The 14,601-nt window shown below is 31.3% G+C and overlaps 1 protein-coding gene across 4 annotated transcripts in view; it reads right to left on the bottom strand.

The window, feature by feature from the left end:
* The window catches only part of LOC143071846 (CREB-regulated transcription coactivator 1-like), a 37,230-nt gene that overhangs the window by 2,831 nt on the left and 19,798 nt on the right, over positions 1-14,601 (bottom strand). For 2 of the 4 annotated variants that reach the window (XM_076246452.1, XM_076246453.1), the window contains 6 exons: positions 13,335-13,375; positions 10,484-10,811; positions 8,240-8,455; positions 5,944-6,153; positions 4,052-4,313; positions 1,029-1,142 (listed from right to left, as the gene is read on the bottom strand). In XM_076246452.1, the coding sequence (XP_076102567.1) occupies positions 1,029-1,142; positions 4,052-4,313; positions 5,944-6,153; positions 8,240-8,455; positions 10,484-10,811; positions 13,335-13,375 (1,171 nt within the window). The remainder of the gene's footprint in view (positions 1-1,028; positions 1,143-4,051; positions 4,314-5,943; positions 6,154-8,239; positions 8,456-10,483; positions 10,812-13,334; positions 13,376-14,601) is intronic. The other 2 variants (XM_076246456.1, XM_076246454.1) reach the window with 2 other exon arrangements.

Genomic DNA, 14,601 nt, shown 5'->3' with positions numbered 1-14,601 from the left:
TTTACAAGTCAAAAATAGTATTCGGTATCTGACTAAAGCTATCAGTAAACAAGTTTATGTTCAGATATTTTTTATACAGTAAGGCATTCAATATAAAATTCAGATATTAACTTAAATTCAAGAAAACAAGCAGGCAAGGTGAGTAAAATATAAAGACTGATTAAATAAAACATGCTTTAATATAGAAAATTGAAAATAAATCAACTGAAGCAGGAATTATTCTAGTAATAAGCAGTTTTCATACTTCAAGCAAATATAATTTTAACTGATGCAAATTGGTGAGGTTTTTAAATATACTGAGCTTGATTTTTTAATAAGAATTTTTCTGACGCAACTGATCATAATTTATCAGACTCTCATTATTGAAATAATAGTTCTCGACAATCAACAATATGTTCAATTTTATTGAATCAATTTATAACAGAGATGCTTTATGTTCTTAATTTAGATGAAATAATACATGTTATATTTTACAATATCATATAAAAGCCTTCTAGTTTTATAAGCATTAGCATTAAGAAGTCTGCATTAAACCTTTGTGGCATAAAAAAAATGTTGATTTCATGTAAGGAAATGCATAGATTATTCTAATGTTTCTATTTCATAATGTTTTTTTTTCTCTTGGTTATGAACATTTTCTGCTACAAGGCACTCAAAATAATGCAAAAATTGACAAACACACAGAACAGCCTAGCTAATATGAAGTGCATTGAGAATAATTTTTGTTTCAATTATACAATATGCCAAGGTAACTGCTCTGTCTAAGCTATGAACATTTAATACTAGTTAAAGGTAATAAAATTGGTAGAACAAAATAGTCAAGAAGCTAAGAAACCCTTCTAAAACTAACATTTGAATAGAAAATACATAAGGAAAAACTCACATTAATCCTATTGATACAACTAAATACTTTTAGAAATATTCCCATAGAAATAATAAATAAAACAGAAAATCAACATTTTCTACCCTTTTCCACTACAGGTAAAAATAAAACAAGCGCAAAATAACAACATTTGTTTGTTTTGTACCTTGTTTTTGTGACTGTACCCAAATGCCTTGTTCCCCGATTATAAATCCACCATCAAACATTGCATTGGTGGAAATATCATCTAAACTGACTTCTTCATTGCCAGTTCTGTGGTCTGTTAATCAAATAGGGTAAATAATGAATTATGTGTGTGGTTATAGTTATCATGACCCTACTGAGAATGGTTGTCCGAAAAAACAGACATTTACCTGGATATAAATGTAATTTTAGAAGTAACAGGTATTATATTTCTTTTATGACAAATCAAAGTGTTTATTGATGTAAAGACCGTTATAAGAATTATATATTTATATCCTCAAATATTTTGCTTATTATTTACTCAAAGCCTTGCATATTTTTTTCCCCTGAAGTCTTCCTTCACCCATGAACCACAGCATACAAAAATACTATGTTATTAAGTTTCTATGCTGTTTGAGGCAAATTTTGGATGGAAAAATTGACTTTTTGTTGTATCAAAATCTGTACTTAATATTAGATCAAACCATGTAAATAGCTACAAGAAAACCTCTATAGGAATTATTTAAGAGGTCAGTTTCCACGCATGTAACATGAATGGAAAACTGCATAAAAACCCTTATTATTCTCCATTTCTGTGAAATATACACATATAAATAATAATGTCATATCTCATATATCTGATAAAGTTCATTTAAAATTTCTAAATTTTATGCATTTCCCTATATTTTGAGCAAATTTGAAGTAGTTCCCTTAATTACTCCCAATTAACAGTTGATATAGTGTTAAGACAAGGACTTCTTGAAGGGTTGCCAATCAATGCATCTTTGGCTAAGGGGTATAGTTAGTTTTTACTGATATATCAGTGAATGTCATGTGAACCTTAGCCATGTGTGCATGGCTAACCCTCTTAAGTTTGGTTAGTTTTCATATTACATTTCTTATCAGATTTCCAGAATCCAAAATTATTCCAGATTCAAATAATTCCTTGTTTCATTTCAATATAAAAAAGAAGATGTGGTATGATTGCCAATGAGACACAGAAATTAATAACTATAGGTCAATGTACGGCCTTCAACAATGAGCAAAGCCCATACCGCATAGTCAAGTTCTTTTTTTTGCACTGATTTTATATATAGGATTAGAGGCTCATTTTATAAATCTTCTTGTATCTCAATATTTTATTTTGATTTCAAAGTGATTGTCTGAATTCTTGTTTTACAAGCATATATTTCCAAGAACTATCAGCCAAAGACTAAACCAGTGCTGGCAATCTCAGAGATACAATTCAGGTTTGAATATTCAAATACTTTATTACACTAATCCATTCTCTTCAAGAAAACTGTATAATGCAATGACTGTGAATTTTACTTTGTATATACTGAAATATCAGTGAACATTACATGAACCTTAGCCATGGCTAATTACTTTCTATCTCAACAGAAGGATTTTTTCAGTTTTACCATATACTTCTCAATATATATATACATATATATATATGCAAAATTTTACAACATTATTTTAAATTACTGATGAATCAAGTTATCAAGAAAGGATGTTTTCTTTACTATTAGCATTGTACCGCTTTGACAATAATGTAATACAAAATAGGTCATGTTTGATCAAGAAGAGCAAATTATTCACTTAATCACTGAATCATTAATTTGAAACAGCACATCTAAAGTCTAAAATATCTAGAAGGTAAAAAAAAAACAAAATAATTTTTGACTATATAATTTATAAGAAATAAACTTAATCTCCCTCAAAATGCTACCCCCGGCTTCCCCCCCCCCCCTCCTCAAGTCGAACACCAGTTATTCCTTCAAATGCCTCAATATCCTAGATCAAATCAAGTATCAATGTAACTTCTGAATCTGAAATACTATCATAATTTAGAATAAATTGAAGGAATGAAATTTACTGCCATTAAAATCAGATTTCTTTCATATAGTCATAGTTTATTTCACTGATGACTTAAGTTATAAGTGACACAATATAGAACTCTGTGTGCAGTTTCCAGAACTATACTAATGCCCTAAGGTGGTTTTGTTTTTTTATATAGAATTAATGGGTTTGGAAATTTTTTCCTAAACAATTAACAACAAACTTATTTTGTCTTCCAAATGAAACAAAAGAACAGCACTCCAATGTCTCCTGCAGAGGCACATATTTTACCTTTACCTGACAAAGGGCAGTTACTCCAACATTTTATTTTGTTCTTTTCAACTTTTTATTAATAAGTGCAATACAGTTTTTCATATCATTGTATTTCAAAAGGACATTTCTTCAGTTGAACATCACCGATTATCACTTATCAAAGACCTTACTGGTTTATACCTTTTGCTATAAATTTCATGTCCAACAATAAATGTAGGCCTGAGAGGGGGTCTAATTGGGGAATTCTGATCCTGGATCCTGCTTACTGTTTTGTCAGATTCCCGTATCCCACTTACTCTATGTACGTTAGCAATTCTCTTTTTATTTTGTAATTTCCCGTGTCCTGCTAGACCTCTATCTCTTCTAAGACATTTCTGATATTAACCTTTTTATTATAAATTTCATAAAACGATGACAAGAAATATAGGTTTGAGATCGCTTACAATGCAATTTTTCAAAGAATTTTTATTTGCAAGGGAAGGGTAAGCAGATCTGCACCACTTAATGTAATAATTGAACTGGTCTGATACAAATCATGCTAATATAAACCTTTCAGTATCAATCTTATTAAATTTCTACAAAACAATGCAATTTTCATATGGGGGGAATAATTGCCTTAAAATAAGTTGATTTTCACTAATTTTAACTCCTCAGACACATTGCTGATATGAACTCTTAATATAAATATCATTTAAAATCTGGCATAAACTGATAGTGTGAGAATACGGACATATCTGTTGGGACAGACATCTAGTATTTCTACAACAAGTCACAGTACTCATCAGCTATTGGTCTACATATCTAGCTTCGTGAACTAGATGTCTACGTAATATTCTATTTGTATTGTGCTGATAGCTAGCACACCTATATATAGTGATAATGTAACCTCACCTGTAAATATTATTTCTGGTATTTTGTCATTATTTTGCTGATGATGATGATGATTATGATGGTTAGTCATATGTTGAGCAGAATTGTTGATTCCTCTCCGTGAGGAGTTAAGATTAATTAAGTCTATTTGCTGAGGATTGAAATACGAGGGCTGTTGCTGCTGATGTAAGCCCATGGCCTGTGACATTGTGATAGAATTCTGCTGTGATATTCCATTCTGATGTAATGATGTTTCTATTGTATTGTAATGGTTATCAGGTGACTGAAAGAAATAAAAAATCAATCAAGTTCAACAAGTAACAGTGAAACCTGTCTTAACCGAACCACAATAAGTTTGTTCTGATAAAATTAAGACATGTGGTAAAGTATATGCAGACAAATTTGAAAAGAAAAATCAGACAACTCCCAAGATTGATTTTGTACATAGATCTGCTTATGCAAGTTAGACCGAATAACAAAGCAGTTCATTTTTACAATGGAAGGAACTATCAATTTCTTTGTCACTATTTTGGCAGTGCAGTCAAGAGTAAAATTCTGTAATATTTCCACAAAATTCTGTCAAGTGGTTCTGGCCAAGAAGCCAATACAACTGTGTGAAGGAAGGATAAACAGAAGATCCACTATTTCTCTCCCACTTCAGAAAGCAGAGTACCAGGTCCAGATAATAGTGGTCAAACTAATATGTACTTATAGTCATTAAATATCAATGATCTATTACGAGATTTCTAACAAACTTATTTAAGAAGAAAACTTAAAATTGAAAATTGTTTGTAAATTCAAAGTTGCTGGACGATGACCTACGGGGAAGGTCATTGAAATAGTCATCAAAATGATATCAACTGTAAAAAATATTCCAATTGTTATATGAAGATATGTAATGTATCATTATAGGTACTATTGTCATGTATATGTAAGAAATAAATCTCAATGTTAACTATCCACCTACATTAACATTTACAACAGGTCAGTTTTACTTAGTAACCTTTCAAGTGACATTCTGTGAACTATGATTTATCATATCATCATAATTTTACTTGAATATTTACATATTTCGCTTTCCAAAAATAACTTAATTTACATAGTTACTGTTTCATGAAGACAGAAGCTATATGTAGAAACAAAACAAACGCATATGGCTTCAAGGCAATAATTACTTCGACATGGAGCATTTAATATTGAAAGTTAATTGTATCATTTATCTCTTCTGTTCCAGGCTATAAAGAATACATTATCTAACATTTAGGTATTATGATCAAGATAAATCCAATTTAACAGATTAAATTATCAAAATGTTCAATCTTCACTAAAGTTGAAGGAAGAGTTACAATATTTTTTGGTCTAGATATTTTTATTTAAAGCTTATACTCTTTTATAGTTTTTCTTGATATTCTGAGTTGAAAGGATAACTGCATTTTCCATATGTTGATGTTTTACATATAAAGTTCAGATTTTCTGCTACAACTGACCTTTTTCACCTCAACTTTATATTTTCATTAAAATTAAACCACATTTTCTACATTTTAACACCATTTTCTTTGTAACATCTATTTAATTATTTTTTTTTTTTTTTTTAATAAAATCAGACTCAATTAGCATGAAGATTGTATGTGGTCTAAATTTTTTGAATATTCTAAAGTAGAGTTTAATATCTTTTTTTTTACAAAGTTCCCAATAAAATTTTATAAATTGTTTTCTTACTCAATCTGAATTCATTTTAACCAATTACACAATGAAAATCTGTGCTTGAGCATATGTCAGAAAAAAAATACACTGTTATTTCTGCAAAAATAAATGACTTTTTTATATGATTTTGATGATGGGAGTTTTTATCAACCTTGACTGGCTTTACAGCCCTCGCACTGTTGGTCCTTTTTAAACCTAATGATACTTACCATGTTAAACTGTTCAAACTGATGCTGTAACGCATTCGTTTGATGTTGTTGCTGCTGGAGTTGAAAATTATCTACAAACGGTGAATTACTATTCCATGACGGCGTGAGACCAGGTGACTGTGAAGGAGAATATGATGTTTGAGACCGTGGTGATGTGGGCGATTGGCAGTTGGAATCAGAAACACTGTTTCTATAGTGGGATAATGATGGCTACAAAATAAGTAAACAAAAGTTAAAGATAAAACAAAAGCTATGGTCTTGTTTACAATATTTTGATAATTTTAAAAAGCAATACATTGAGGACATTTAGGAAATTTTCACATGTAATTTGTAGTTCAATAGATATAGGAAGATGTGATATTAGTGCCAATGAGACAACTCTCCATCCAAGTCACCATTTATAAAAGAAAACCATTATAGGTCAAGGTACAGTCTTCAACACGGAGCCTCAAGCATGTAATAATCAGACCTGCTAAATAATATTTGCGAATTTTACCACTTACAGGTTCAGCATTATGAATGAAATAATACTTATTGTTAAATTTCAGGTTTTGTAAGAAGTTAGCCCACAAGGACCAATAGTGTTTCATGAAACCTATTTTATAACTTCATTGCTTTTCATTGTCACATTAGTTGTTGATGGTCAGCGAGCCTGTTCTTTTGTTATTCAATCTTTTTACCATTACTTATATTCTTTCTGACTATAAACTGGTTGCACGTTGTAGAAAGATCTGAAGTTATTTCCAGTATTATTTTTTTAGTTATCAACTTATGAGTATAACCCATTTCTCTTTCTTGATCTTTTTGAGGATATTTATCCATAAGCCTAAAAGTCACCATATCAACTATGCCATTGCCACAGATTAATTTACATCATTAAATGCAATGGTGTGTCTAATTCACTGATTCTGTGAGCACTTGAGATCTCCCCAGTTTTTGGTGGGGTTCGTGTTGCTTAGTCTTTAGTTTTTATGTTGTGTCTTGAGAACTATTATTTGTCTGTTTGTCTTTTTCTTTTTTGGGCCATGCATTGTAAGATTATTTACAATCTATGATTTTGAATGTCCCTCTGGTATCTTTCAACCCTCTTTCACTGAAGACTGTATCCTCATTAATAATTTAACTGTCTACAGTGGTACTCTTCAGTTGTAGAATTCGTGACAGTTTAGGTCAAGAGAACTAAAAACCAAAAGTGATGAAGTTTGTTATTGTTTTTAGTTCTCTTTACCTAAACTGAGTCTGTCATGAATTTACATGTTTTTGAACTGAAGAGTACCACCATAGACAGTTTTATAAATTCCTGAATATGTCAAAATGTAAGATATGCAATATTAAAGAATTTTCTATCTGTAAAATATTTTTTTATATATTGATTCTATTTTGTACAAGACTGATTTGGTGGAAACAATACACACACAATAACCCTTGAGCCTAATATATTTTGTGTGGACAATAAAACACTTCTGAAAGACATGATATTTTTAAATCTGAAATATCTACAAGTGAAATAACAGAATAAAAAATAATAAAGCATGCTTTAAAGAAACAAATATATGTAAACAACATAAATAAGTGTTCCAGATATTATATGAAGATTGTGTGATTTAAAGTAAAAAAATTTAATCAGATCCACATACACAAAAAGTTTGAATTGAGCTGAAATGAATTATATAAAGGATCTTGCATATTTATTTTTGTAAAACTGTTCAGTTTAATATGAGATTAAAACATTTTCTACACTCCCAGAAAACAGATCAAAAACAAAACAGAATATCTCAAACATATAATCTAAACTTTAACTGGATTTGCGAATTGAATTTTAGATAAATGTATGATAGGTTCTATAGAAAACAATTACTAGAACATTTCCCCACTTTTTTTTATAGAAGATAAGCAATAATATGCTAAACATATACAAATGGTTTTTAAATACTTTATAAAATCAATAATAGCATTACATCCAAATGCATTGAGAGTGTAGGCAAAGGTAGTATCTTTGGTTAGCTTGCTTGCTAGCTGAACTGTGAAGTCATTATTAAATTATATAAACTACCCTCCTTTAAGAGTAGACTAGTCTGACAGATAACCAATTCATCTGTCTGTAGGACTAGGTTACTTTGAAAGGAGGGTAGTATACATAACCTAATAATGACATCACGGTTCAGCTAACAAGCAAGCTGACCAAAGATAATACCTTTACAAACACACTCAATGCAATCGGCTGTAATACTATTACAAGGACAAATTTTACGCTTCATTAAGGCAGATATTATCTGGAACACTATGAATTACTAACCTCGGTCTCATTTTGGTCACATGCAGTAACACAAACTTGTGGCACCCTAGACCCCTGCTGTATATGATTGGATGAAGGAGATGGGTGTGACTGAGATACTTGGGGGTTGGGGTGATGGGAGGCTCCACGCCTCTGCTGCTGCTGAAGGTGGTACAATATTTGCTGCTGCCTAATGTGGGGATCCAGCGGCAGTTGTGTAGGGTCAGGGTTCACAACCTAAAGGTCAAACAAAACACACACAAAATACTACAATGAATCTACAACAAGGATGGACACAGGTTTCTTTATACTTTGATAATGAATGAGTTCTGAGGATTCATTAACTTACCAACGGGGATACCAATTTCCATGGTTAGAGGTCAATCATAACTACTCAGCCATTCTCACTATGCAGTACAATAACTTTGTGCAACCAGAAAGGCTCTAGTAGTTCCGATTGGGATAGAGATTTCCAAAATTTTGAGGATATTTGATTTTTGCCAAATTTCCACATACAAGTCTGTATGCAATTTTTACCTCCTTGAATATTTGAAATCTTTGTTTAAAATAACCCACGGTATCTACGAAAATTGATACCCAATGAATAATGAATCCTCAGTGCATTTTTTTGATTTTCAGCAAAGGAGACTGGTCAAAATGAAAAATATTTCACAACTAAAGTTAGCTTAGCAAAATATTTATCTGCATGCATCCATCTTTGCAAACTTAAAATAATCAGTGCAAACATAATACACAATAAAAGGCTAGTATTCATTGTCCATTGAAAAGCACCCAATTCATTCTTTAATAATTCAGAAATGCTGTAATAATCTTTCTAAAATATTAGTAAATTGATATTAAATATTATTGTAGAAACTTTGTTGAATGAAATAGAAATAATAATAAATCAATTTAGGAATTTAAATTTCAAATAACACAGTACTCAGTTCTCAATTTAAAACTATATATTCAGAATTATATGGTACATCCTTCTGGCTTTAAATTTCCAAGAATGTTTTATTACATGATTTTAAAATATTTATGTGCATTTGAGTAATTGGAACCTGCATTAAAAGCTTGGTTTTAGTTTTCATTTTTATTGTACAAGCAAATGAAATCAATCAATTTTTACATGTCAGATAATGTAAAAGTGAAGAATTTATGAAACATTATTATTATCAAAAATCAAGCTTAAAAGGTGGTAAATTTCTGATAATCAATGAGATAAAGACTAGCAATGTGTATTTATTTTGTCAAAGGAATCTTTTTATACATATATATTCTGGAATGACTGCCCTCATTAATGTTTCAAATTTTTATAATTAATTCAAACGCTGTATACACTAGGTCTACAAAACAAAGCATTTAACACCGAAATACATGATACTTTAATCTAACTATAGTCAATTCAAACAACATCATATTTTGACAACAACAATTAAAATAAACCTTTGACACAAAGACATGTCTTGCTTATATGTATTTTTCTTTAAGTAAAATGCAAAAATATTAAAATTAAGATGACAATACTTTAAAAAGGAAAACCATGCAAAAACATTCAAGTAAATGAACCATGACTAAAGGTGAAGGACCAAATAATCCATGTGGAAATGAGAAATGACAATACTAATACAATTGCATACAAATTAACATTGACTACTATAACAATGAGTTGTTCAATTTAAGCTGACCTAAACTCTTGACTTTAACATGTAAACTAAGCAAAAGTTGCAAAGTCAATAGACCATGACTGTAGGGGAAGAGCCAAATAATATCTATGGAAATGAGATGTGACAATGTTACAATGTATAAATGCAACTGCATACAAAATATCCATGACCTTTCCCTAGGGGTAACCCACAAAAGTACCAAATCACAAGTTAATACTTTCTGATGCTGCTATCTGACACAGCATGCATCAGAATCTCTTTTTTAATTTTGCAAGTCTTTTATATGAAGAAACCACTAATTAACTAAGAACTCCTCCGAATTCCAAATTAAAACTTTTCTTGATCCACAAAAATCTAATTTATACACACCAAAATAAAAGAATCCACAGAATTTTGGCTTCAATATTGAATCTGACTTGATATGCAAGAGACATCCGTTACTTTAATATTTTTTTTAATTATGTACATGGCTACATTTGCTACTGACAACAACAATGATAAATAAAACCATGACAATATTGTTACTTACACTGAATAAAAGCATGACAATATTGTTACATACACTGAATAAAACGATGACAATATTGTTACTTACACTGCCTGGAGGAGAGTGTGGCATTCTCATTTGAGGAGACTGAGGTCCACCACTCAACACAAGTGGACTAGGATGGCCACCTGGCCGTCGCCTTTGGTTGGGGCTCTGTTGTGTAGGACTACCAGGCTGAGGGCACATACCCTGCATGTGAGCACTTGTGGGAGAAAGATTTCCCTGAGAACAGCCATAAGCTTCTTCAGCATCGATTGGTGTTGTAAGAGGTGACTGGAAATGGACTACAGTTAAATCTGGCAAGGAACCAGTATTACTGGTGATTGGAAGATGAGTCATTTGCCCTATATGATTTTCTTCTTCTGTTGGATAAATGCTAAAAGTAGAATAATACTTTACAGAAATAATTTACTTTTAAAAAAATAAATTCATTAAAATTTTCACCTTACAAAATATTTCAAGTATAAATATTGCTCATTATGATCTAGTCATGACAAAATAAATGGGGAATGTGTCCATGAAACACAGATCATGCCCCTGCTTGCATTCAACAATATATAAGGATTTAACTCTAGAACTGTAAAATTGACGCTTACTTTAATTCAACTTTGATCTGTGTATTGTGGCAATAAACATTGTGTATAAGTTTCATAACATTTGGTTGAGGCAACTTAAGTAAAGAGAACAGAAACCAAAAAATCAACAATTTTCCATAATTTGTAGAGCATAACTCTTGAATTGTATTAGTCATGCCACCAAAATTCAAACTTGATCTGTGTTTTATGATAAAAAGCAGTGTGTATATGTTTCACAACAATTGGTTTAGGCATATGACAGTTAAAGAGTGGAAACGTTAAATCAGCATTTTTTTTTTCAATTTTAAAGGGCATATCTATAGAATGGTAAAATTGCACCACCAAAATTCAAACTTAATCCGTGTTTTATGGTACTAAGCATTGTGTATAAATTCCATAATGTTAGGTTTAGGCAAACTAAAGTTAGAGAAGGGAAACCAATTAAGGACATACAGATGGACATGGGTAAAACTTAATGCCCCCTCAACTATGGCGAGGGCATAAAAAATACACACAAAAAAGGTACAATTAATTACAGAAATTGTATGTATTAAGCACGTGTATGCACACCAGGAAATACATGTATCTTGTGGTCACCAGTGTCTGTTATTTCCTAGTCTGACAAGTTCCTCATGATTTTTATGTTTGTTCACTTTTTTTCTTAGACTCTATGATTGAAAGACATATTTAAAAGTGTTAATTAGATTCTAACATTTTCAAAAGATTAACATATTGAAAAATACACAATTCTTTTTTTCTTTTAATTTTGACCATCTTTTGTTGATTAGATTTCATCTGCACTCATGATTCATGTACTGTATGTAAGTACAATGTATGTATGCCCTGTGGCATTAAAAATTCCTAATTACGTAAACATCAATCTTAAATCCTTCCAATGAGGAAACACTGCAATAAATATATCATATAAATTGTGGTCTCTTAAAGTTAATTCGCAATCCAAGGAGTGTATCTGTCTAAAAAACTTCCACAATAGATTAACATTAAATCATCCTCTATACTTTGTAGGTAATAACATTACATTCCTTCGAGGATGAAGACAAAATTTACAGGCAAAAACACAATTGATGATTTAAGTTGTGTAAGAAGTAAATTTTCCTTGTTTTATCATTAAAATTTACAAAAAACAGACATAAAACATCTATATACAGCACCAATCATAAACCACATTTTATTTTTAGATGATAATGATGGATGGTTGTTTAATGTCCAGTGGCCAATCAAAGGCAGTTTTAGGAAGAGAACATGTACCGTATCTGTTTATGTGGTAGGAATATGATCAAAAGGCAGAGATAGATTTTTAATGTGCTAGTCCACAATGTAACAGTCTGCAATGTCCCTCAGGCACATTATTTTGACTACTATGGTTTCATTATTATTCGTTGGATACCAATTTTTGTGAAATTCGTGGGTACAGGTAAACCACACATTTAAATATACAACAATCTCAAATTTCCTATTTGCTTGTATGCATATTTAAAAAAAAACACGAAATCAAATATCCACCTACTTGTAATTTTTCCTAAATCCATGAAAATTGGCACCCACAAAAATAAATTAATCCACAGTATCAGCCAACAAGTTTTTACTCTTTCCTAAATGCTGCGTGCTAAGCAGCAACAAATAACAATTAACAAGTCTTTTTGACCTGACTGGGGTTCCTTACCCACAATCTACTTCACTGGAGGCCAGCATGCTACCACAAAGCAATCAAGGCAGTTATTTATTCTTATAAGTATCAGTGGTGGATCCAGGGGTTGGAACCCCCCTTTTTTTTTGGACGATCAATGAATTTGAATGGGGACATATAGTTGGAACCCCCCCTTTTCCCTTTCTCCTAGGTTGGGAACCCCCTTTTTTAAATTTGGCTGGATCCCCCCTTAGTATCATGTATTAAAATAGTAAATCTGTGATATGAACAGCTCCTCATAATAAACTTTCTGTATTCCATCTTTATACGGATTAAAATATTAACACAAATACATGTACAGAAAGAATCAATAAAACCTAAAACTGGAGGCTGTAAAGAGTCTGAAAGACTCACCTTGATTTATTCATAAAGAATCAAGAACTAATTTTAGCAACCATGCTTGTTTATTAGATGAAAGTAAATCCCATTGTTAAAATTATTCCTACCCAACTTTGTAGGTTGGAAAGAGTCATGTTGTTGAAGAATACTGTAATATTTGTTCCAATGGAAATAATATTACAGAATATTTCTTGCACTTGGAACTATCTACATTGTGACAATTCCTCTTTCTTCCTTGTCGAAAGCCCACTGGCATTTTATTATAAAGTTTACTTACTTAATGTTAGGTACTTCACAAGACTTGGGTCTGGACTGTAACTGAAATGAGATATTAATATAACATTCATATGTATATTTCTGTTTTGAGCTGCTACATAAAATTTACTATCCTGGAATTCAGAGCATTTCCTGGCTGAATACCAACTTATAGACCATTGAAGATTCATAAAACAAGGCATCAACATAATTTTAGAAAAAGGCAAACAACAATTTACTGTTCAACATAGTCTGTGCTGTTCATCATTAAGCAAAAATAGATGGGATCTGTATCCTATCATGGGACACAGATGATGCCCCTCTTGCATATAAGATTATAAAGGGACATAACTCTAGAATGTTTAAAGTGATGCTATCCAATTTCAAACTTGATCTGTGTTTTCTGGTAATGTGCATTGTGTATAAGTTTCAAAACATTTGGTAGAGGCAAACTTAGTGGATAACAGAAATGAAAAATTCAGTGATTTTCTCTTTGCAAAGGGGCATAACTTTGAAACAATATAAGTGATGCCACCTGTATACTGCCAGAATTACTGTGGATACATGTTTACTGATAGAACAACTAGGTGTATATGTTTACTGACAGAACAACTGTGAGTACATGTTTACTGACAGAACAACTATGCCTATATGTTTACTGACAGAACAACTGTGGGTATATGTTTACTGACAGAACAACTGTGGGTATATGTTAACTGACAGAACAACTGTGAGTACATGTTTACTGACAGAACAACTGTGGGTATATGTTTACTGACAGAACAACTGTGCCTATATGTTTACTGACAGAACAACTGTGAGTACATGTTTACTGACAGAACAACGGGGGATATATGTTAACTGACAGAATGACTGTGTATATGTTTACTGACAGAATTACTATGGGTACATGTATACTGACGGAACGACTGTTAGTACATGTATACTGACAGAATGACTGTGAGTACATGTATATTGATAGAACGACTGTGAGAACATGTATCCTGACAGAATGAGTATGGGTACTTGTACAATGACAGACAACAGTGGGTACATGTAGACTGACAGAATTATAAACAATCTTTTTAATTCATATTTTCAATTGCTTACCAGTGCAATATGGTTACCATTAAACAGAAACAAGTTATGGGGAAATATAACTCTAACTTAATTCATACTGTACTTTTATATTTCACATTTACTTCACAATAAATTACATTATTCATGACAAAAACAATGTGCATGGAGACATGTGAACTCTACTTGTGATGTTTATACACACTAATCAT

This window comes from Mytilus galloprovincialis, chromosome 4 (genome assembly GCF_965363235.1).
Source record: "Mytilus galloprovincialis chromosome 4, xbMytGall1.hap1.1, whole genome shotgun sequence".
Lineage (NCBI taxonomy): Eukaryota > Metazoa > Mollusca > Bivalvia > Mytilida > Mytilidae > Mytilus > Mytilus galloprovincialis.
Note: the sequence above shows the minus strand (reverse complement) of the source record. Positions and strands in the feature narration are given on the sequence as shown.